Source organism: Equus przewalskii, chromosome 4 (assembly GCF_037783145.1).
Source record: "Equus przewalskii isolate Varuska chromosome 4, EquPr2, whole genome shotgun sequence".
Classification (NCBI taxonomy): Eukaryota; Metazoa; Chordata; class Mammalia; order Perissodactyla; family Equidae; genus Equus; species Equus przewalskii.
In genome coordinates this window covers 4,812,422-4,837,786 of record NC_091834.1, presented here as the reverse complement: position 1 = coordinate 4,837,786, position 25,365 = coordinate 4,812,422, and the positions used below count along the sequence as shown (strand labels likewise).

General features: G+C 41.3%; 1 protein-coding gene and 1 long non-coding RNA gene across 4 annotated transcripts in view; one reads left to right on the top strand and one right to left on the bottom strand.

The window, feature by feature from the left end:
• LHFPL3 (LHFPL tetraspan subfamily member 3) overlaps positions 1-15,997 on the bottom strand; it is a 486,519-nt gene extending 470,522 nt beyond the window's left edge. Inside the window, exon 1 of one of the 3 annotated variants that reach the window (XM_070617070.1) lies at positions 15,314-15,997. In XM_070617070.1, coding sequence (XP_070473171.1) covers positions 15,314-15,755 — 442 coding nt within the window. In that variant the 5' untranslated portion in view covers positions 15,756-15,997. The remainder of the gene's footprint in view (positions 1-15,313) is intronic. The other 2 variants (XM_070617069.1, XM_070617068.1) reach the window with 2 other exon arrangements.
• Positions 15,998-16,204: 207 nt separating this feature from the next.
• LOC139082975 (uncharacterized) lies at positions 16,205-25,105 on the top strand. The gene is made up of 4 exons (XR_011539395.1): positions 16,205-16,986; positions 19,981-20,129; positions 20,259-20,382; positions 20,598-25,105. It is a non-coding gene; the product is annotated as an uncharacterized lncRNA (long non-coding RNA).
• Positions 25,106-25,365: the final 260 nt, after the last annotated feature.

The window sequence follows — 25,365 nt, the reverse complement described above, 5'->3', positions numbered from 1 at the left end:
GCTCAGGTGCCAATCTTTAAAAAAAAAAAGGTCTCACTATAGACAAGCCTTTTTTTCCATAAGTTTATAGCAGCTAAAAATTAATGGGCTTGGAATAGACACATGAAAAGATGTTCATCATTGCTAATCATCAGGGAAATGCAAATCAAAACTACACTAAGATATCACCTTACACCCGTTAGATTGGCAAAAACATCCCAAAGCAAGAGCAACAAATGTTGGAGAGGTTGTGGAGAAAAAGGAACCCTCATACACTGTTGGTGGGAATGCAAACTGGTACAGCCACTATGGAAAACAGTATGGAGATTTCTCAAAAAGTTAAATATAGAAATACCCTATGACCTAGCCATCCCATTACTGGGTATCTATCCTAAGAACCTGAAATCAGAAATCTCAAGAGTCCGTTGCACCCCTATGTTCATTGCAGCATTATTTACAATAGCCAAGACATGGAACCAACCTACATGCCCAGAAACTGATGATTGGATAAAGAAGATGCAGTATATATACACAATGGAATACTACTCAGCCATGAAAAAAGACAAAATTCGCCCATTCACAGCAACGTGGATGGACCTCGAGGGTATTATGTTAAGCGAAATAAGCCAGTCAGAGAAAGACGAACTCTATATGACTCCACTCATAGGTGGAAGTTAGTATATTGATAAGGAGGTCTGATCGGTGGTTACCAGGGAAAAGGGGGGGTGGGGGGAGGGCACAAAGGGGGAATTGGTGTACCCACAACATGACTAACAAAAATGTACAACTGAAATCTCACAAGGTTGTAATCTATCATAACATTAATAAAAAAAAAAATTAATGGGCTTGGTAATAGATTAAGAAGTTAGAAGAGGATAAACCCAAAGAAAAGAGAAGAAAAGAAATAAAAGCAAAAATTAATGCTAGAGAACAGAGGAATATAATGGAGAAAAACAGCAAAAATAAAGTTGGTTCTTTTAAAAAGATGAATAAATCTGCCAAACTTTTGGCAAAATTGATCCAAAATAAACAGAGAAAACACCAACAAATAACTCTTATATGATGATAAAGTATAGTATGAACAGGTTTATACCAATAAATTTGACAATGTAGATGAAATGGACAAATTCTTAGAAAAATCTATCTTCACAGAGGTGAAATTTAAAAACCCGAATGATTCTACAAAAGTAAAGAAATGTAATCAGTACTTTAGAATCTTCCTATAAAGAAATACCAGGCCCAGACACTTTTACAAGATAACGCTATTAAACATTCAAGGAACAGATAATCCCAATTGTACACAACTTCTTTCAAAGAACAGAGAAAGAGAGAGACTTTTCAACTACTTTTATGAATCTTACATAACCCTGATACCTAAACTAGATAAAGACAGGATGACAAAGCAAAAAAGAGACCAAGCTAACTCATGAAAATCCTTTAAAAAAAAATAAATAAAATATTAAAGATTGAGTCTCATGATGTATGTAAAAGTTTGGCTTTGTTTTTAAAATGCATTATTTTAACATCAGAAAACCCAGTATAATTCATCTCATCAATATATATTAATTCAGAAAAGTCATTTGATCATCTCAATAGATGCAGAAAATGCATTCAATAAAATTCAACAAATATTCACAATCTAAAAACTTCTTACGGAGCCAGCCCTGAAGGCCTAGTGGTTAAAGTTTGGTGCTCTCACGGCTTTGGCAGCCTGGGTTCAGCTCCCAGTTGCAGAACCACACAACCCGTCTGTCAGTAGCCATGGCTGTGGCAACGGCTCACATAGCAGAACTAGAAGAACTTACAACTAGAATATACAACTGTGTACTGGGGCTTTGAGGAAAAGAAAAAAAAAAAAGAGGAAGATTGGCAACAAATCTTTCCTTGCAAAAAAAAAAAAAACAAAAACAAAACAAAACTTCTTATCAATGTAGGAATATAAGAGAACTTCCTTAACCTAATAAATAATATTTTCAAAAAACTCTACAGCATATGTCATATATATAGTGAAATATTAAAAACACTTCCTTTAAAAACAGAAACAGACAGAAATCAATGTGTTAGGAATATGTGCATTAGTGATAAAACTATAAGGAATGTAGGGTAATAACACAAAACTCAGGAAAGTGGCTGCCTCTGGATGGATATAATCATGAGAGTGGGTAGCAGATATATAGTCACTTTATTATTATTTTTTAAACTGTACACATGCGCACACACACAGGCACATACACACAAATGTAAAGTATATTATTCATAAGGTGTTTGCAGATGAACTGAAACAATGATTCATTCTGCAAATGTTAAACAAAACCAGAATGATGGCTAGGCTAAATAACATTGTAACTACAAGAGAAATTTAAATCACCTTCTCTTTCATTGTCCAAGTTTAAGCTTGCCTTCATCGAAGTCGTATTTCTACTCTAAACTGAGATAATACTTTAACACATTCGGGAATAAATTTCAAATGAACTGCTCATGTCACCATGAGAATCAGAGAGGAAGAATTATATGTGAGACTCATTCTATTTCCTGAATAAATCTATCACAATTAAAACTTTAGTGTTTAGGGACCACTTCTCACAATCATGAGGTTGGTGTTTTAGAAAGCTTTTGCAAAAAAATCAATTCTTAAGAGCACACAAAGGAAGGGAAGGGCCCTTGTCAAATGAACTCACATTGATTGCAGAACTTTTCCCCTTTGTCCTATGCACACTAAATTCAGCCCCCAAACTCCAAGAGGCCCCACAGCAATGCTGGTGCGCTGCGCTGAACAGCAGCATCAGCACCGTTTCAGATTTCCTGCTTGGCCTGCTGAGGCACAGACGCGTTCGCGGGCACTGGGGCCAGAGTGGGGCATTGGGGCTAATGAGGGGGAATCCTGGGGAGAATTAGAAAAGAAGGTTTTTTGAGTATGAGACAGAAACAAAGGCTTCATGTAGAGCAGGGACATGTGCTTTTTGAAAGTTTTCCTCTAAAGAACCTTCTGTACTTCAGGTTCCCAAAGACATAAAACAGAAACCAGATTGAGTTCAAGTCCCACTTTAAAAAAGGAATTTATGTGTTCTTTGAGTGGCTTCCAATGGAGAAAGCTATGTGTCAATATAGCAGGTACTCAGTCCTTCCCTTTTTATTTTGTTCTGTTTAAGGAAATGGAGACTAGAATATGTAGGTAGGAGCTAGTAACGAAATTGGCGCCAAGTTTTTCATTCTTTTTTTTTTTTCCTTTGGTGAGGAAGACTGGCCCTAAGCTAACACGTTGCCAATCTTCCTCTTTTTTTTTTCTCCCCAAAGCCCAAGTACATAGTTGTATAACCTAGTTGTAGGTCATTCTAGTTCTTCTATGTGGGATGCCACCACAGCATGGCTTGATGAGCAGTATGTAGGTCCATGCCCAGGATGTAAGCCAGCGAACCCTGGGCCACCAAAGCAGAGCACATGAACTTAACCACTCTGCCACGGGGCTGGCCTCCCAGTTTTTCATTCTGATCATGCAAAGCATTATTTGCCTACAGCCTGGATCAATGTTCTAAGTTTTTGTAAACATAATTTTTAAATTCTCGAAAGCCCCTAAAGTTTCCCAAGAAATGGGATTTCCAGTTCTACTTTTTTCATTTTCAAACGGTGCTCAGGCTGCTGCAGAGACACAACCATAACACACAGTTCTTGAGCACCAAGATCAAACGGCTCTTTAAAATCCTGCAGTTCTGAATTCCTCAACTCCTTTTGAATCCTCCAGTAACGTGCTATGAGCAGGTCTCCTAATTGACTGACACGCTAATTCTCCAATGATGTTCAAGTTATGGCAGCGTCCACCTCCAGGCTAAGAAACAACAGCCAAAATATTCTGTTGGAAGAGGACCAGCCCAATGAGTCCTCTAAAAAGGTAGGCCAGTGGAAAGCCACAACACTTCTTAAAAGGTCAGATAAGTTATACAGAGTAATTCCAAAGAATTTATACCCAGGCAAGAGGCTGCAGAAAAGGCCAGGAGGAGCTGGCTTTTTCCTTGTAGCTAAGGGAGCTCTCCCTCTACTGCACATACACTGGATGAATCCCTTTTCTTATTCTTTCTCAACCTTCATATTTTATCCTTCACTCCCCATCCCCTAAAATGTTATAAATAGTGTCACAGGGAAAATGACTCTGGACCTGACCCTATAAAAGAGAAAGTTCTCAGAAGCACAAGATGACAGGGCTGGAGCTCCCTCTAGAGCCCATCCTGCAGTCCATGGAGGGGTCTTCAGGAAAGGGAACCAGGGCTGGGTAGATCCCGGCCCATTTCTCCACGCCAGCTCCTCTTGCTGGAGAGCCTTCCCACTAGCTGAGAGGTCTGGGACAGCAGAGGCCCTCACCAGGACCAGATGGGAGGACGCAGTGGGGAGACGGCCCAGCAGTGTTCACCAGCATCTCTAGAAGCAGAGAGTCTGATTGAGCATGCTTCCTCAAGAAGTTCTCTTGTCAACATCAACTCTGGATATTCACCACGAAGGGATCGTTAAGGAGCTAAGAATGCTCATTTGCTCATTATTCAATCCTATGGTTTGGGTCATGGTCATAGACGTAGACATAACAAATGGATATTCTCATTTTACAATAAGCTGATGACTTTAAACCTGAAATGAAAATATTAATAAGAAATAATGTTGGGGTTTTCTTTAAACCTTCTTTAGAAAAGCTAAAGAAATACAGGGAATTAACATGTTAAGGAAAAACAGCACAACATAATCTTCATTTCAGCATATATCTGACAATCTTAAATCACTACTTTCTTTGCTTAGGAAGAAAAAGAAAGGTTCACAAATATAATACTGAGAAACCTAATTTTCAATATATCACAGCTACATTTAAAATAGCACAGAAAACAAAAGCTACTTCTGATTTGTTCCTGTTTCATGATGTTATTAGAGACTGAGAATACTCTACTTTGCTTTTGATAACTGTGAAGAGGAAATAACTCGGGTAACACTTGATAATATTTCTCTATCATTTGGAGGGAACTTAATAAGTATGTCTAAGTGCTTAGGTCTTGACATAATCAAAAGATTGTCTGGCCCACACTGCCTTCAAAACATGGCTTCTTTCTTCAAGTTCGCTCAGTTGAAGTTATTAAACAGTTCAAAATTATCTCCAAAATACATTTTTGCAACTTTGAGTCATTACTCTAGACAAATAAAACAGAAGAGCTAGACTCTATTAACAGAAAATTAAACTCTTAATTGAATATGGTGTTTCATTAGTACATAATGTACAAAATCCAACATAGGAACCACAACGGCATTTATATAACACTACAAAGGCTTTCACGGCCAGTATCGTTCCTGATCCCCAGAACAGGTGGGTCTGGTATGTACAGGTTGTGAAACAAAATTATCCTCCTTTAAGTTGTATATTGTGAGTTTAATTTTTCTGTCTACGAAATTTTCTGAACCCCTCCTCCAGTCCTGCTCTCAACAACACAGTAATTATAGCTAACATTTATTGAGTGCTTACCGTCTGTTAGGTCCAGTTTTAAGTGTTTTAAACGCATTTATTTCATAATCCTAAAACCACAGTAGAGAAGTATTTTTATTTAGTCTCACTAGATTGAGGAAATCTAACTCTGGATGCCTATCTGTCTAGGATTCTTCCCTATTTGCTTTCTTCTTTAATTTCGCCCTGGTTTGCCTAACATTTTCTTTGCTGGAAAACGCAGAGCAACACTTAGTGAGCAGACGACATATTTTCAACGTCCATAACTTGCCATCTCTTTTTATGTATCTGGAATACAATTATATAAACCTTAGAAAAATAACATCAAGAAAATGAAAAGTCAACAGTAGTTAGATGACTTGACCAAAGTCATCCAGCCAATAAGTGGCCCAGATGCAAATCTTCCAACATCCACAAAGTTCTCCTTCCTCATTCTGATGCCTCCAGAAGATGCTCAAGTCTATTATTACCCTCTCGGGAACTTGTCTGTGACTTGGCGATCCTGTCCACCACCACCACCTTCACCACCATCAGTGAGCAAATCTATGAAGAACGCTTCTGCATTTGATGCATTGCCGGAGCGGATGGCACAGAGTCAGTAATGCTAACATCTACCCTTGTCCTTTTGGAATTCACAGTCTAAGAATAATAGCAATGAGATCAAGAGGACATCATGGGCAAAGAACCAGCCAGGCTCCAGGTTAGGGACATGAAAAGGATGGGATGAGGAGTCACACCTACGCATGCTTGAAGAGGGAAGTCTGGAAAACACGTAGATAACTATTTTCCCTGTAAATACCAGCTCCTTCCCTTCGTGTTGATACAGAATCGTGAAAACACACACTGAAGACTTATACTAAACAAACGCACATTGAGTTGGGAGGCAAAAAAAGGGGTAGAACTAGCGTTGCGCTGAGAATCAGACGTGTTAGTCTCAACCCCACCAAGCGGTAATTGGGGCAAGACTCTCAATTTGTCTCAGACTCAGAGGCAATATTCTGTAGGGCAGGAGCAGAGTCTGACTTTGGCTCAAACCGCTTACTGGCTCTATGACCATGAATAATTTTTTAAGCCCCAGTTTCTTCAACTGAAAAATGGGTATAATAATGCTAACCTCGTGGGATTGTTGTGCAGGTTAAATATACTAAACTAAAGGTTTTTGCAAATAGTAGTTGCTCATTAGTTAGTATTCACCATCGTTATTTCTTTATCTAGAAAATGAGGAGATGCTGAATATTTTTTAATATCCCTCCAACTTCTAAAAGCCTGTGAGCTTATATCCATTTGGCACTGGGTTAAGCACACTTGTTTAAGGGTTTGCCTAGACAGACTGTTGCTCAGAAGTGGACAATGTCATTTTTTGTAGCATGGATGGCCAATTTAATCACACCTGGAAAAATAATTCATATTTTCAACCAACCCACAATCTAACTGGGGTATATTAGCAATAAAAGTCACTAATGGAAGGGAGAGAAGAAAAGCAAAGAAAAATGTCTCAAATTGCTCAGGTTAAGTATATTTTACCTAATCTACCCTCTAATACAAAATTACCCATGCATTGGTGCAAACCTTTCACAATTTTCCAAAGAAGAGACCATTATTTTTCTAAATTCCTATTACATCATCTTTTCTCTGGAATGGTGTCTTTCAAATATTTTGAACTATAGCCCACAGTAAGTAATACATTATACATTGCAATCTAGTCCACACATACATATATAATATTTTAGGAAATCAAAGTTTCATAAAACCCTTACTATCTGCATTGCATTCATATTTTCTAATGTTTTAATCCAAGTTTTAATGCTGATCATTCTCTAATAAATTGATATCATGGCCTATCATGGTCACCAACCATAATTTGTAAAACACAGCAGTGCTGTATTCCATTCTCTATGAAAGTTTTTAGAAAATGCCAACTAGTCAGTACTATACCTGGTCCAGTAAACTGGTTAAAGTGCGGATATACAGTTAACTAACGTTTGGCATTACACAGACCCACAATATTGCTGGTTATTGATCATCTGAATCTTACATAAATTCAATTAATCTAGCTTCTAACTATACGTCTCCTTAAAATGCTCTGTAAATATATTTACCCTAAATGCTCACTGTGAGCTTCCTTTCCCCATTAAAAGCATTATAGGAATCAGCTTAGCTTCACAACCTGTAACTAGATTCAAAGAGAAACTATAGGAATGCTATTTACCAAATTTTACAATGACCTTTTCTTTCTTAGGTTGGCTTATTTTAATTCTTCTCCATATTTCCATCTACCATACAAGAAGTTCGATTCTCTCTCTCTTTGAATAGCTTGATCTTAGAATCTATTATGACTCCCTGTGGGATGGGGGGTGGGGGGCAGAGCCATAATTTTTCTTTCTTGGTAATTGGGATTTGCACACGACCTTGCACTCTAATACATATCCCAGCTCTCTGCTTGTCCCATGCCAACGCATTTTTAAGCCGCTGACGACATCAAATTCAACACGCTTTTGTTGTTCTCAAATTCCACAGGCTTTTCAACCTTGAATTTCTTCATGTCTTTTCCATTCATACTTCATTTAATTTTGGTGTCACTCTCCTATGTCCCTATCATTCTTCACAGCTGGATCTATTTGCCTGTTTTTCAAATACTGAGCCTTCCGTCAATGGTGATACACGTTTCCCATTTTGATTTTTGCAACCTCAGTCTTGATCTTCACTGAAACCAAAAAGGGCCTGTGAGGAGCCCCCCGGCCCCCAGACTATTTCCTCAAGGAGTTCTCCAGACACATAAGTAAATGGGCCTATGATGCATTCTGTACTAAAGCTAAAATTGAGTTCCCTCCAAACTCCTGTCTGCCGCTGTTTTCCAATAGGGCAAAGAATGTGTAGAACTCTCTTAATTAGTTAAGTTCTGCATGTCTGCTTCTGAGCTAAGGTCTCTTTTCTGATTTACAACTATTTGTCACTCGTTTCACTACCTTTCACTACTCTTCCACTAGGCCTTTCATTGATAAGTCATAATCCCAAATTTCATGCAATTAGACTGACTTCACTCACCTATCCTTTAGGACCTTTTCTCTTATTAGGCACACACAGACTGTCCCCACCCCACTGCAGACCTGGTTCCATTAGTCTTGTAAAGCCGTCAGACTCTGGGTATGCCAGACCCATTTTGGCAATTCCATTTCAGCCACTCTAGAAAGGTTTGCTTTCTTCTTTCATTCCGCACAATAGTAGCTAGACCTGGTTCATGTCTATATTGGTCAAAAAGTTATTTATCTTCCTCCTGCAAGCCACTCATTTTTCTGTTTTATTTTAGCAGAAGAGATGAGAAATGTGCTCAAGATTACCGTTAGGACAATTTAAACTATGAATGGTACCATGACCCTGTGCAGTAGGAGCATTATAGAATCGTAGTCATAATTTGAGAGCTGCATGATATTAATTATGTGAACATTTAGGATTTGGGGAGAGGTTGTATTTGTTTCTTTCTTTTTTTTTTTTTTTCAAAGATTGGCACCTGGGCTAACAACTGTTGCCAATCTTTCTTTTTTTCTTTTTTCTGCTTTTATCTCCCCAAACTCCCCCTGTACACAGTTGTATATCTTAGTTGCACATCCTTCTAGTTGTGGGATGTGGGATGCCGCCTCAACGTGGCCTGACAAACGGTGCCATGTCCGCGCTCAGGATCCGAACCCTGGGCCGCTGCAGCGGAGAGCGGGAACTTAACCACTCGGCCATGGAGCCGGCCCCCTGTTTATTTCTTGATTTTTGAAATGCCCCAAAGACTTTTCATAACAGCTTACTGTTTAAGACATCAAATAACTTACCTATTATTTGCTATATGAACCAGCCTCTTGCTTTCTGTCATTATTAACATTTTCTTGTTATTATTCTTGTTATTATTAAGAATAAAGGTCAGCTCCTTGGTCTTTCCTCCTATCAAATAAAAATTCCAGTTGACTCATTATAAGGAAAAATCACATTAATTAAAGCTCGTGCTGACCCCCAAAGTTCAAATATGTTACGGAAATTACACTTTAAAACCCTTCCAGTTATCACACTATTAAGCTCCCAAATTGGAATTCTCCTTTTGCTTCATGCCAGTGTGATCGGAAATTCTCTCTCCTCCTGTCCCCTCAGTTTATCTGCTCCCACCACACACAGAAGTGCACTGAGCCATACCACAACTAGAGCTATATGCTCTGCTGTTTCTTTTCAATTTTTTCAATTTTGCTAACTTTGAAAGATTTCCTAGGTATGCACATAAAATTTAATATACTGGCCTGCCCATCTGGACTGTCTTTACTGGATCATAGCATCATATCAAACATAAGCACCAATCACTAAATAATTGTTTTCATGTTAAGCATCTGATGCCACATTCTGGTTAGGTATTTATTTGTTTGTTTATTATTTATAGAAGTATGTAAGCACCTTGATAATATTTTTACAATAGAAAAAAGCTGTTAAATGTTCTTCCTTGCATCAGGAAAACAAAAACCACCTAACGATATACCGTACGGGTTATACGAGGCCTGTTATTTTTCACAGATGTTCACTTAAAATCTCACTGTTATAAAAATTGTTTTGACATTCATATTAATATATTTTCCAACATCTCTTCAATTGTCATATTCCTTGTCACACTACATAAAAGCAAAAAAAAAAAAATGTTTCTAAATTCTCATTCCAAATCACTTTCTTGTAAGTTTGGCTTGGTAAAAAGAAAATTCTTCAAGTAGAATATGTTGTTAGAAACTGCAAACTGCCCTCTTTGGGGGTACACATTCGTCCCTCTGCATCTGGGGAAGTGTTTGAAATGCTCTGGCAGGGGAAAAACCCCTCCTTAGGGTCATTCCAAAACTGTGAGCTCAAGATGGATTAGCAGCTCTTGGAGCAAGATCTCACTTTCCCATGTGCTCGGCATCAGCCAAATGGTGAGAACTGGTGGTGTCTTGAACACTGAGTCTGCACCTGAGTAAACCCCAGCCCTGTCCTCTCTTCGGAGCTGTGCACACGCAGGGCCACCTATCTGAACAGGCCTGGAGGGTCCAAGAAGAGCTCATGGGCACTGATGCCCAGAAAGATGACAGGCAAGCCTGGAAGACACATCCCCTTCGTCCAGATTGCTCCAGAAGGCCTGTGAGGAATCCACCCCAGAACGTGGTCCCTGCTCTTCTGAAAGCAAGCCTGATCTTTTGAGTCTTATGTAAAATTTTGAATAATGTGATGCTTTTTCATGAAAAACTAAGCAGTAAGGGAAAATCTGCTGAATCCTAAGATGTAATTGATTATATCCCAGTGTTGTAATAAAAATCACTACTTCGGCATCAGAAAAAGCCTCCATTTGGGAATAAGCTCATCACGAATCAGGCTGTCAAGTCACAACCACCACCGTCAAAGAATTCTGGGAAAGTGCCTTTAGTGTGATTCCTGCTGATGCCACAAACCAACGAGAAACATGAGCACCATGGCTTTCAAACTATATGGTATTGACTTCTCAACACGGCAGGTGGGAAATTTTAAATCACTTCTTTCTCCTTTCATTCTTTACTTCCTTAATCATTCATATTTTTATTCATTAACTCAACAAAAATTTATTGAATACCTACTATGTGCCAGACATATACATGCTACTACGTGCCAGAAAACAGCAATAATAATAACATGAGAACAGTGACCATAACTAATACTCATATAGTGCTTGCTTACTATGCCCCAGGCACTGTTCTCAGTCTATACATTAGCTCATTTAATCCTTGTACCAATCTCCTAAGGTACACACAATGATACGCCCACTTTGCAGATAAGCAACTGAAGTACAGAGAGATTAATGCTCCAGGTCATGGAATGAGTATGTGTCAGAGCCAGGGTTCAAACCCGCATCTTTTTACTCCAGTGTCCATGATCTTGACCTCTATACTATATGAAGAAAAACAGATGTGACTTGATGGAACTTTCAAAGTACTGGAGAAGACAGACATTAAACAAACACATTTGTAATCTCAAATGCCAATAAGATACGTAAGAAAAGAGCAAGGCGCCACGAGACGGGATGGTATAACACGGCGAAGGCACTTCTTGCAGGCTAAGAGCGCAGTGATGACCTCTGACGATTCTCATCTCACTTAAATGACAAAGTTAGAAAATTTATGAAAGTGGGTTGGCTAAAAAGAGCTGGGGAAAGCCAAGGCTGGGAAGCTGGGGAAAGTGACTAAGCAATTCAGCCCTTAACCCTTGCCATAGAGTCCTGCCATCCTGGTGGCCCTTCTTGTTGGTACACTCAGAATGACCAGAGACAAGGGATCTGAATACAAGTCCCTTCTCCTATTCTTTACGCCTTCTAAATAACGAAATTCAACCTGGATCTGGTGCCCCATCTTCACACATGAAAGTGAATACCTCCTCATCCGCTGCCTCTGACCAAGAAGTCCATGGTGGGGAAGTCTAAAAAATCTTAAATTCTGCCGTAATGCTTTAGCTTATTAAAAAAAAGAAAAGATTTCTTTGGCCTATGATGGTTAACACTTGGGTTTCCGAAAACAATTCAAGATACAGCTTACAGTCAGTAAAACAAACAAACACACACCTTTATGAGACTTGGTTATTAACAGACTTGGAAACTGACTGAAATACTGATTTACAGAACAAGAAGATGAAAGCAGAGAATCAGCTTCCCACAGCAACAAAATTCTCTTTCCATCCTGATTAAAAAAAAAATCTGGACTTTATTACTCTGCTTGACCAATTACAGATCTACCTGTTTCTTTTTAATGTTAGAGAAATCATTCAGAAAGAAGAAAAGTCTCTCTTTTCTTCTCAAGAAGTTGTCTCTCTGTAGATTTGGGAAATTTTGCATGTCTGATTGTTATTATTTATTTTACACATTATTTTTATGTCTTCAGTCTTTAGTTTAGCATGGTAAACAAGTATAGGATTATATCCAGAAGCAGTGTGACATTAGCTCCTAATTCTGTAGTCTCACTACTGAGGTTAACAAGGATTCAGAGGGGAGAGCGAGAGGGCGAGGGTAAGGTGTTCCTAACAGCCCCATTAACTATATGCGCTTCACACATCTAGATAGAAGAGCAACGTCATTTTCAGGTCTAATAAATTAAGCACTTTTTCTAGTTCATTGTTCAGAATCATAAAAAGAATAATTCATGATGTTGTATCGCCACAAGAAAGTCCGCTGCTTCATCATCTTATTGTATCGTTTCATAAGGAATTTTGTATCCTACCTAGCTCTACTTTATGACGTTACTATATTTAAATGTTTAGATAACTAAACACACAAGATACTCATTTGACAACCAATGAGAGTTAAACAGCCTCTAATAAGCAAATAGTACATTAAGTCTCTTCTTTCATAGTCAGCAAATTCCACTCAAGATTAGCCTAGGCACAGTTAAATTACGAGAACCTTCCTTAACATTAAAGAGGAACAGTCTAAAGGTTAGAAACCAAACTTTGAAAGTAACTTACAATACATTATGTTAAATTTTTTGCTAGTGTCATGAGACTTTGAAAACAAAACCCCTGAAAACCACAATACATGTGACATTCCTCAAAAATATCTTCTATGTCCCATTCCTTAAAAATCTGTGAATTGACTTTGATTCTTAACTGCCCTGTTGTCATAATCCACCTTATTTAATTAATATACTTCAGTAATAAATAAAATTATATCCTTCTCTGGTCCACCTACAAATGAAATACCAGATAAATTGCAAATAAAGGTTTTAAAAAGTATGCCTAGAACTTAAGGATCTTGGCTTCTCCAAAAATAAAGTGAATGTCCTTATATTAAGGCTATCATCACATTTTACACTGACATATGGGAAACAGAATAGCATATTTATGTCAAACTTATGAAAACATGACAACATATTTCACCAGAATAAATGATTTTTGTGTGCTCTATTCCAGGAGGAGGAAAGAAAAAGACATTGTAATAATTGCAGTTTGCATTAACTTCAAAGCTGGTAATTTTCCCCCAAAGGTAGTTTTCTTTCCTTCCTTTAGAAGTCAAACAAACAAACAAAAACTTGCATTTGGAGCCCGAAACCTCATAAAAATAAAATATTTAGGAATACATTGCTGAGAAATCACCTACAAATTACTTTCAGACCTTTACAAAACAATCTAATTTGAATCACCAGTCTAAATAGGTCATTTAACTCAGAAAAATTAAAATTAGCTGTGCAAGGTCAATTCTTTTTCTAAAACCTCTGCATCCTCCATGTGCTGTAGTCTTCCAAGTCAAACCATAGCTAAGCATCAAGAACAATACACAAACATTTAAAACCTCAGTTAGTCTGCTCTTGAAATAGCCATAAAACTTAACATTATACATAAAAATATAGAGTCAGAGGGCGGTGGGCTTCAAGAAATTGGAGGTGAAAGGACAGAAGGAAAAATAGAAAACACATTTCAGGAGAATAATGGTATGTGTGAGCGAGTATGGGTCTCTAGGATGCGCGTTTCTTGTTCACAGTACATGACAGATCAAAATCAGCCAAGACACACTGAATACAAAGTGAATACTTTCATACAAGCTTAGCGTCCCACAAGCTTCTCTTCTACCAAACCAGCAGTATAGGATCATGAACTTTAATGCTTTTAAGCACTTTGAGTGACTTAATCATCCTACAACACTGGTAAACTCTGGGATCAAATCCTTGCTCCCCAGAAAACCTCCCCAGGCATAGAAACAGCTACAAAATCTGGACAGTAACATCTTTAAAGAACAAGAACAATAAAATAAAACAAAATGCAAATGAGAAAATTTGGCTGCCTATATTCCTCCACAACCAGATCATCCATAAAATCAAAAGGGGCCCAACAATGTTGGCGCAGGAGGGTGTCAAGTGTCCGAGGATGGAGTCTGCCTTTAGAAGGCAGGACATCGAGGTGGCTGGCAGAGAGGGAACCAGCATCAAGGGAGGTGGAGAAGGGAGTCAGCTTTGTTTCAGGACTCGGCAAAACCACGGCGAAATGCACCCCCATCCCTTCTGGGTTGAAAGTAACTTTGATGCTCAGAAAAAGTACTTTCATATTCTCCAGCTAGCAACAATCTATCATCCACAGGCAAGGAGAGATCAGAGATGCCAGTGAAACAGGTTTTCCTCTCTGCCCATCTCCCTAAAGCCACTTCCCCAAAATTAGATCTTGAGAAATCCTGATTCCCTCAAGACCTCTCTCTGTTTAAAGATGGAATGGAAGCATCTTTGTTCTGACAAGGAGGCAAACTGAAGACTTGACATTGGGGAATTGCTAAGGAACATTCTAAGCTCTATTTTTCTCTAAAGGGTGAAACTTAAAACAGAATTAGGATTTTTTTTCATTTCCAGATAGATGATAAAATTTTTATAACTGCCTGGGACACAGAGAAACAATTTCGCGCCAGGTGCGCCCACCCCCCAACCACCCTCACGAAGCAACGACAGAAACAGTCCCAGAGAGGGACAGAGCAGGCTGACTCTCCTTCCACTACAACCTCTCAAATCCGCTTTTCGCCTCGCTGTGTCAGTCCCTCAGCACGCGCCCTAAGCGGCCGCTTCTTCGCCCCATCTTTAGTTCTGAGCGGACTCGGCCCAGCAACCGCCCTGCCTCCGGCGCGTCCCCTTTGGGTGGCGCCCCCCGCACTTGGTGGGGTCTCGAAAGGCCAGGACAAGGCGCTCGTGCCGGCTCTGGGGAACCCCGGGGGTTCCGGCCTCCCTGGGCTCCCGCACCCCACCCCGCTACGTCCGAGCGGATTAAGTTGCTCGGCAGCCGGCGGCGCGCACAGCCCCCGTCCCTCCCACTCCCGCCCAGCCCGGGCTCCGGCGCCCCGGGGTGCCCTCGCCCCCGCGGAGGTGAGCGCGCACTCACCGGAGGTGAGCTGCATCCAGGCACAGATCTTGTACACGGTAGCGGTGTTGCAGAAGAAGAAGAGGGTAAAGCAAACGATGCAGGCGATGATGAGCATCATGGAGAGGCCGATGAAGAAGGAAGCGGCTTTGAAGGCGCCCGAGGGCAGCGTGGAGAAGTCCGTGAAGCTGCCCCTGCAGGTCAGCTCCCGGGAGAAGCCGTTGCCGATGCAGTAGTGGAAGAGCCCGAAATAGCCGGCTTGCGGGGTGTCCACGCCGTCGCCGATCCAGTAGGGCTGGATGAAGCACACCACGTTGACGATGGCAAAGCAGATGGTGAAGATGGCCCAGAGCACGCCGATGGCCCGCGAGTTCCGCACATAGTTGGTGTGGTACAGCTTGGCAGCCTCCTGAGCCGGGAGCATCGCGGCGGCGGCGGCGGCAGCAGCGGCGGCTCCGGGCATTCTCCCCCTCCTCCTCCTCCTCCTCCTCCTCCTCCTCCTGGTCCTCCGCCTCCCCCCGCCTCTCCGCGCTCAGGAGACACACTCACCGAGCCGCGCGCGCTGCAACTCCCTTGCCTCCGCCTCAGCCCAGCAGCGCCAGTTTCGGAGTCTGCATCCTCGCTCCCGGAAGGAGGGCGGGGGAGCGCCGAGCACCCCTCCGGCTCGCCTGGCACAGCCTCCTGGCCCCCCTCCCTCCTGGCCCGGGCTCCAACCCTCCTCAACACCCTCCACCCCTCTTCCCGCCGCCGCCGCCGCTGCAGCTGCTGCAGCTGAAGGCGCCAAAGCCCGCGCGGGGCAGCGTGGCGCGCGAGCTCGGGCGCCCCCCGCTGCGCTTCCCGCCTTCCGGCCCCTGCCCCCCCGCCCCGCCCCCCAGCTGCCCCGGGGCGCCGAGAACCGCGGCGACCCTGGACTCGGCGCCAGTGGTGGGCGTGGGCCGGACGGAGCAGCGGGCCTGGAGCTGGGGAGGGGGAATCTAAGGAGGGGGCAGGAGCACCCCCAGGGATCCTAGAGGCGATCCCGGGATCCTGGTTGGCGTTGGGGGCCGGGTGCGGGAGGGTGAGCCTGCGAGCATCTCAGCGCCGCACAGCAACGTGCTTCGACCTCTGCATCTTTGCAGTGGCGCGAAGGGCAGCGCGGCAGGTGCAGGCAGGAGACGCCAAGGGAGAGGAGACGTGGTGCCCCCCCGGAGACTTCCCTATTACCGCCGCAAAACTGCCCCTGGCGAGCTGTTGGGGTGCCTCGTGTCCGTGAGGTGGGGGCGGGAGAAGTTGGGCAGGAGCTCGGCCGACAGTAACGTAGAAGACACACGTTAAGGGTGGTCTCTCATCTGCTCACTGAGCTTGTCGCCTCTTCCCGTTTGCCCATTTATGCAGCCAGATGAACTGTAGCCAGTCATTGCCCTATGCTTTTCTTAAAGTCAGAGCATTTTCCCCACAAATCCTGCCATAGATGGGTCCTGGGGGGCGTGCAAGTGACTGTATCACAGAAACGTATAGTTCGTCTGAAGACAGGGGATAGTTTGGCTAGTGTTACACTTCTTACAGAGATTTTCACTGGCAGCTGCTCTGTGTTCAGGCACTGTGCTGGGTGCCAATGGAGACAGCGGAGACCACAGCAGAGGACTGCTTTCATCGTCCAGGTGTTTCCCCTCCCCCACAACCCACAGCTTCAGCTGACCAGAGTTGTTTTCAGGGTAATTTCCTCTTAATTACCTACACATACTTCCTCACAATTTCATGTGGCAGTGCTGTTTTGCCCCCGCACTGTATGCTCTTTCCTTAGCTTCCTGCTTTCCCTTTCCAGTCTTTCTATTGCTGTTTTAATAGTCCCTGCCTTTCAAACTCCATTTCTCTATTTCTATTGGTTCCTTTTTCGGGTCCTTCTGATTCTGATAGAAAGAAACATGTAACCCCCACTCAAAGCAATGAAACCCGGATCCTCAACAGCAGCAACAGATTTTGGTAACAAATCATTTTGAACCATATGACTGCCAAAGTCTGAGCAGAAAGAAGAGAATTCTGTTAGAATTCAAACCCTAAGTCTACACTTAATTGCATGCTTTATTCTAATGGAAGAACTTGCGTAAGCTCCTTGACACCGTCTTGCCATTATGCCCAGTCTGCCTGCCTTCTTATAGAGCAGTAAAACCTGAGATCCCAGGTGGAATATGAAACTACCAGGAATGGTTCAGGAAGCTGAGAATGGTTCTGTTGGGAGCATGGGGAGAGAAGGAAGGACAGCTCCAAAAGGTATTCGGCTACATAAACACCTGTTACATGGGAGAGAGGTCATACTCTAAGTGATGGAGACCAACCATGCCCCTCATCTGATGACCTGAAGTTTTGAGATTGTATGGGGAGAGAGTGGAAATAGGGATGTAGGACACACAAAGATAATGAAGGAGCGGTTGCTGAAACTGGGGAAGAATTTAAACGGGAGAGTGTTGGAATCTTACATTCAGCCTTTCCTATAGGGCATGGAATTCAGGCATTACAGTTCGAGGTCCATTAGGCAGGTCTTTGGAAAGCAAGAGACAGAATTAAACAGTAGTGTGAGACATGTAAGTTTAGGTGACTAAGAATCTCTTGCCAGTATGGTCGTAGACACTCAGAAGGTCTTTTAAAAAAAATCAGGATTTGGGAGAGGTGGGGAAGATGACCTAAATATGAGCTAGCCCAGTATAACACTTGCAAGTCTCTAAAAATAAAATTCGTGATGATGTGTCATCAGTGCTTTGGTGGCAATGGAGGGTCAGAGCTTCTGCTAGGCTGCGTTTGTCTTCACGCCCCTGAAGTTGCTGGCAAATCAGAAAATCAGAAGAGTTTTTAACATGGAAGGAGGGAGAGGAAAGGGGAAGGTAATCGGATTTATGGGGCCATCTGGCAGGCCATGTGTCCCAGGGGCAGAGATAGCTTTACAGCCAGAACTGGCAGCAATTTCTAGTGACTCTCCCCAGCCCTCAAATACCCCCAAACCTGCTTGTATGAAGCAGTCCTTCTTTAAAATCAATGCCTAAAAGAGATCTGACTGTTCCCGTGGGGTGGTGGAGATGGAAGGTTGCTGAGAGGAGAAAGGCTGAGAATCAAAAAGCCTAGTTTAAACCTCAGTGCTTAAATTGCCTTTACGGGACGAAGACAAGACTGGCGAGTGACTCAGATTCAAATGTTGTGATTCAAAGAGCTTTTCTATTTGAGTCATGCCCGAGGAAAGCCTTATTCTTATTCCAGGTTTGGAATTGCCTCTGGGTTCGTGCTCAGAATCACTATGCCTGGGGGCACACTCAAGGTGTTCGCGGTCAACAGCAGCTATGAACAGACCCGTGGTGGTATATTGCTCATGTAAAGTGCTCCTATGGATTCCCCCTGAGACTTCAAGTCGTTGCTCCTTGAGGTGAGGGGTCAGTTAGAGATGAACGGAACCCTGCCAATGGCCCCACTCCTCCGCTTTATCCTGCCCGGCATGGCAGCAGATTTCCCATGAAGCAGGGTCTCCCAAGACTCTTGGAACTAGGGGTGAACTGGAACACCTGCCACCTCTTCAGCTGCTATCAATGAATGCAGATTGTCCTTCTGCATCTTCCCAGATCCCTCTGTTGCTCATCCCCAACCTCGCCCTTTGCAACCGTAAACCCCAGAAGTAAGACTGTCCCTACCGTTAATCTAAAGCTTTTGCCTGACACCACGCAGACTTTAGGAGTTCAGACAGTTAACATCTGGGCAACTCGTTACATTCATCAAATATGATGGGACCAGGAAAGCTGTTCTAGGGAGGAGAAAATAATAACACTAGCCTGATTCGTGCGAAGAAGTTACTATTGATAGAAAAGTATTTTGAAACTATAACGTGATTCATATGTGCTAAATAACTAGTAGAAGTCAGTGTCATTGACAGCATGGATTTAGAAACACTGAACATTCAAATCTCAAACTTTGCTGTTAAAAATGTTTTTCTCTTACTGCCACAAAGGGTCAGTAGTGAGACCCACTCTTTTCCCAAACTGTGTCTTGCTAAATGGTAGGACTATAAAAGAGAAAACAACAGAAGAATAGTTGGACTGTGTAACGCTATTAAAAAGATCTGGGTGAGTTAAAGGACTAAATATTTTGGTCTCAAACTAATCTGTGATGGCTTGGGACACTGAAAGCCTCGGAGGGCAGGAGACTTGGGATCCAGACGCAGCACCATCTCTGCCTAACTGTGAGAGCCTGAGGCTCTAGGGGCTCCGTTTTCTGATTTCTAGAATTACGTTGAGGGAGATGGGCTGTCAGGTGAATTCTCAGGTGACTTTGTGCAGTAAAATTCTGTTCTGTTCTGCAAAGACCAATCCAAGATGAATTTGCAAAAAAAGGCAAAACCCAGTAGTTGGGGGGGAAAAAAAGAGGCGAGAGCTAACAAGAAATATCAGACTCTGGCGATGCAGACATTTTATTTAAAATTGAAAATCTCTTCTGAAATCCAATTGTTAGAATTTTTCAGGCAATGGGTACTTAGTGTTTTCAGGTGAGTCATTGCTATGACCTTGGAAAATGGAGAAAGAGATTTCTAAAATCTGTTACTCACTCAATTTCTAGGGCTATTACCAAGGTCAGTATCAGGTGCCGCTCCAGGATATAAAGATTCTAATAATGAAGCTCTTTTCACTCACCAAAGGTTTCCACTCCCTTAGTTTTCTTTTGGGGCTTTTCAGAAATCGGGAGACACCTCTTAATCGGTCACTAGGTTGGCAATGGTAATCAGATGGATTGAGTGCTTCGATGCCCCCTGCCAATCAAGATCACATTGGTCCCAAGGCTCCCATCGTGTTGCACCCTGGTCTATGCTACTTTGCGATGAGAGGTGAGTTCCACAGAGAGAGAGAAATGGGAAATAGGAATATCAGTCATTCTCCTTCTTTCCCTTTCCCTTCTATTTTGAAATGGATTCTGTGTAAGTCACCCCTTTTATAAGTTCTTTTCACTTTTCCAGACCCAGCTAAGAGCACAAGTTGTTTTCTTGGAAGGCAGAGCACCTCCACAGCCTGTGCTAGGAGAACTCTCTCTCTGTTAACCTTTTTAAGCCCTTGATGATTTCAGAACAATTCTGTCTGAAGGTAAGGAATGACCTCTGTTGAATAAAATACTGTAGAAACTTGACCGTCACTTGAGGTATGATTATTTTAAAGTGTAGTGGAGTGAATGATATTATATTAAAGTTTTAAATTCAGTGTATAGGTTCTATTCTCTTTCAGGCTAATACTAGATGGTCTTCCTGATCTTTAAAAAAATTAATACTGTCTGTTTTTCATTCTGAACATGCTTTATGGAGTTTCCCATTCAAAGTGCACCTGAATTGAAAATCAGCATCTTCATTTGGAACATCTGTCCTTGAACCTTCAGTTTGGGTCCCATATTTGAAACCACTGCTTGGATTATCTGCTAAAGACATCTTTATCCACAAAGCTTCTCTCTCCTACTTGACAATCACCTGAGTTTCTCAGACCTCAGGTTGAGCCTTTTTGAGAATCTCCCCAAGACACAGAGCACATATTTTAAGGCTTATAAGCCCAAACAGCCCTCTAAATGTGAAGGAAACCCATCCAGATGCTTTCTTTGACTGCTATAGTGACACAAAATAGCAATCTGGATAATTCAGTGCTTTTGTTGAAGAGACACATTTTCATGCCTGTTTTAGTCAGCTTTTGCTACAGAAGCAACACAAACTTTCAGTGGCTTATAACCACCACCGTTTACTTCTAACCCACGCCACATGGTGGTTGCTGGTTGGGTAAGGTCCTGCTCCAGACAGTGGACCTGACTGCAGGTCTGCTTGTGTTCTCATTTGGAGGTCCAAGTTGAAGGAGCTGCCCTTCTCTGGGACGTGATGTTGGCATAAGGACAGGAGTACAGGAGGCTGAGGCAAGTTATAAAACTGTATCCAAAATTTCTGCTCAAATATAGCATGCAGCATATCATCTCATATTCCCTTGGCCAAAACACATCCTGTGAAGAAGTCAAAAGTCAGTGTGCCAAGGATATAAAATCCTGTTACAGGAAACAGATGAGTGGAAAAATCAAGAATTTTAATCTAATCTACCACCTCTATCCTCTGACAAAACTTTGACGCCAACTTACTTTTCACATGTTTCCTGGAAAGAATATACACATATATGATTTTGCTTAAAGGCTATAGAACTATTTCATTTTGGATAAATACTTCATACCACTCTTTCTTTTATTGAAGAATCTGCCTCTACTTTTTTTAATGGAAAAATTAATAACTGAAAAGAGGTCCCATGAGAAGCTAAATTCATAATGAATTTATTCACTTTACAATGTTAAGGCATGATATATGATTCTGCCTGTTAAAGTGTGTTTGATCTAAAATGGCATTTAGTTTCAAAATGGAGAAAATATGTGTTGCCATGTGAATTCCCACAAGCCTACTGTCTTTTCCAAACTTGAGTATGAATCCTTTTAAAAAACAAAAAAACGCTAGTGTACCCACAGTAATGACTTATAAGTTTATGATTGTAATGATACTTAAATGTACAGAGTGAATATTAAAAGCATCAAGCTTAATTTAGCAGACTTTCAGCCATGGCAGCATGAAGAAGTCAGTGCATCCTCTCCCCCCAAAACAATTATAAAACTGAGTGAAATTGTCAAAACAACCATTTTAAGGCTCTGAAGTTTGACGAAAGGCAAACAACAAGTTGAGAGGTGTTTACTCGGGAAGCACTGCTGGAATTTGGATAAGAGAAGTGGGAGTCTGTGGTCTTCTTGCCTGGTGTGGCTCCCTTCCTACTCTCCCCCAGCTCAGTCAGCACGCTGCTTCCGCAGGGCAGGGCTGGCAGTGGACACCACCAGCTTCTGCCAGAAGAGGAAGACTTCATTTGGAGTGGAGGACAAAAGTCTATGTCAAACAGCATTGCCACTGAAATTAGCGAGCTCAGTAGGAAATGAGTGTGGAAAACCCGTGGCTCTGCTAGCCTGAGGTCCCGCTTGGGGCAAGCAGTGGACTAGTGAGGAATTTACTGGAGATAGCTTGGAGATGAGAGAGCCATAGAAAAGCTAGATGAACCCTCCACACATCCCTGGCCAACTGAGGAATGATATGAACATTCAGGGGAGACAAAAAAGAATTTGGTGGAAAGTAGAAGCTGAGGAAGACTTGAGAAATGCCTGAATCCATTGCCGGAGGATGGAAGCTTTACCAGTTTGATGTGTGTGAGCACAACCTCTGCCCAAATCATTGCCTGACCATTAGGCTGTGCAGACTCAGGAGAAACTTCTGGGGAACGAGCCTAAAAGATAGATGTGAGAATAATATTTTTTTTAAAAAACCTGAGCAGAGATAGCAGCAGCCACACACAATGAGGGAGACAGACTCTGTAAGATAAGTCCAGGCAAGTTGCTGAAAAAAATCCCTCAGAAGGGAAAAATCAGAATCTAGAGTTGCTATAATTTATTATCCAAAATGTTTAGTTTTCAACAACAACAAAAAATTGAGACATGCAAAGAAATAGGACAGTCTAACTCTTAGAGAAAAATTAGTCAGTAGGAACTGACTTTGAGTGGACCCAGATGTTGGTTTTAGCAGATGAAAGCGTCAAAGCAGCTATTTAAAATATGTTTTAAAAATGAAAGGAAGCCACGTTTAAAGACTTAAAAGTATAATTACTACTCAACAAATAGAGAATCTCAATGGAGAAATAGAAACTACAAAAAAGAAGCAAAGAGTTGAATAGTACAATAACTGAAATGAAAATTCACTGGATAGATTCAATAGTATCTGCAGATTTGATATGATACAAGAAAGCATCAGTGATCTTGAAGATAAATCAAGAGAAATTATGCAATCTAAAGAACAGAGAAAAAAAGATTAAAGAAAGAAAAGGCTTCAGACATCTGTGGGACAAGATCAAGTGTACCAAAGAATGTGTAATGAGAGGCCCAGAAAGGGGCAGAAAGTTTATCTGAAGAAATAATGACTGAAAACTTTCCATATTTGATGGAAAACCTTACAGATCCGAGGAGGTCAACAATCCCAAGGAGGATAAGCACAGAGACCTGTATCTAGACATGTAGTAGTGAAGCTGCTGAAGCTGAAGATAAGGAGGAAATCTTGAAAACAGCAAGAGAAAACCAATTCACAGGAACACTGGAGCAACAATACAATTTATGGTTAACTTCTCATCAAAAACAGTGGAGGCCAGTGGCATTAGGATGACAGACTCAAAATGCTGAAAGGAAAAAAACCGTAAACCAAGAATTCTATATCCAGGAAAAGTGTCCTTCAAAACAATATCACTCAGTAATTTTTTAAATGGAAAAAACTATTGATACATATTATAATCTGGGTGAATCTCCAGTGAATTATGCTGAGTTTAAAAAGCTGAGTGAAATAATTCTATTTATATAACATTGTTGTGATAACAAAATTGTGGAAATGGAGAACAGATTAACAGCTGCTAGGGGTTAAGGAAGGAGTGGGTATCAGAGGGAAGAAGATGTAGCTATAAAAAGGCAGCTGTTGGGGTGGGGCATCCTTGTATTGATGGAAATGTTCTGTATCTTGACTGTATCAATGTTAATATCCTAATTGTGTTATAGTACTATAGTTTTGTAAAATGTTACCAACTGGGGGAAACTGGGTAAATGGTACACAAGAATCTCTCTGTATTATTTCTTATAACTGCATGTGAATCTACAATTATCTTAAAATAAAAAGTTTAATTTTAAAAATTACATGTAAAAGTAAACATATACATATTTAAAACTTAAAAAACAATGAATGGACCAAACACTCCAATCAAAAGGCAGAGATTGTCAGACTAGCTAGAAAACTATCCAAATGTCCATGAACTGGTAATGGATAAATGAAATGTGTTTTATCTATACAACAGAATTTATTCAGGCACAGACATGAAAAAACTACCAATACATGCTAGAAGATGGATGGACCTCAAAAGCATTATGCTAAATAAAGTACGCCAGATGCAAAAGATGCCACTTTTAAGAAAGTTCCAGAAAAGGAAAATATCTAGAGACAATCGATTAGTAACTGCCTGGAGTTGGAGGTGGGAGCAAAGACTGACTTCAAATGCGCACAGGAGAACTTTTGGGGGAAATTAAAATGTTCTAAAACTGGGTTACAGTGATGGTTGCACAACTGTGGAAATTTACTAAAAAATCGTTGAACTGCACACTTACAATGGTTGAACTTTATAGCTTGTAAATTATACTTCAATGAAACTGTTTACGAAATTAAATATAAACTCCCAGTGCTTATACTTCTTTTAAAACCTACTCATGTGATTATCAACCAGAGTCATTTACAAATTAAGTATGAGACAAACCACCATACTAATAAAACTCAAATTAACTTTTCCAGATTATAACTGAGAAATTTAAAGATACCACCTAATAAAAATCTTTTTCTTAAGTATCATTTATTCACTTATACTAACGCCACAAGTTGATGCACATAAAGTCAAGATCAACTGAAAAAGTCCTCTCTCACTTGAATTTGGCTGTGGTTGATCTGGCACAGGTTTTGTAGAGGCTGCAATGTCTAGACTGCAGTGTGCCCTGTGGCAACTCAATTCTCACCACATGTCTCCCTCCAAACTACTGCACAACTTTCCTTCGCACAGTTGGACCATAATGTGATTTGGCTTTGCTTGGTGCCTAGACGGCATTCATGAGAATGTAGGCTCCACAGGACCAGGGACTTTTCTGATTCACTGCTGTGTCCCCAAAGCATAAGACAGGGCATGGCATATTGCAGCTATCAAAAGAATGAATGAATGAATTTACACATAAAGACCACTTCTACTACGTATTACTTCACAACATTACTCTGATGCACTATCTCATTTTCAAATGATAGTATCATAGTCACTAAATAAGAAATTAACATCTTATTCTATAAAAACGATTTTTTTTTTTGGGTGAAGAAGATTGGCTCTGAGCTAACATCTGTTGCCAATCTTCCTAATTTTGCCTGAGGAAGATTGTTCCTGAGCTAACATTAGTGCCAATCTTCCTCTATTTTTTGTATATGGGATGTCACCACAGCCTGGCCTGATGAG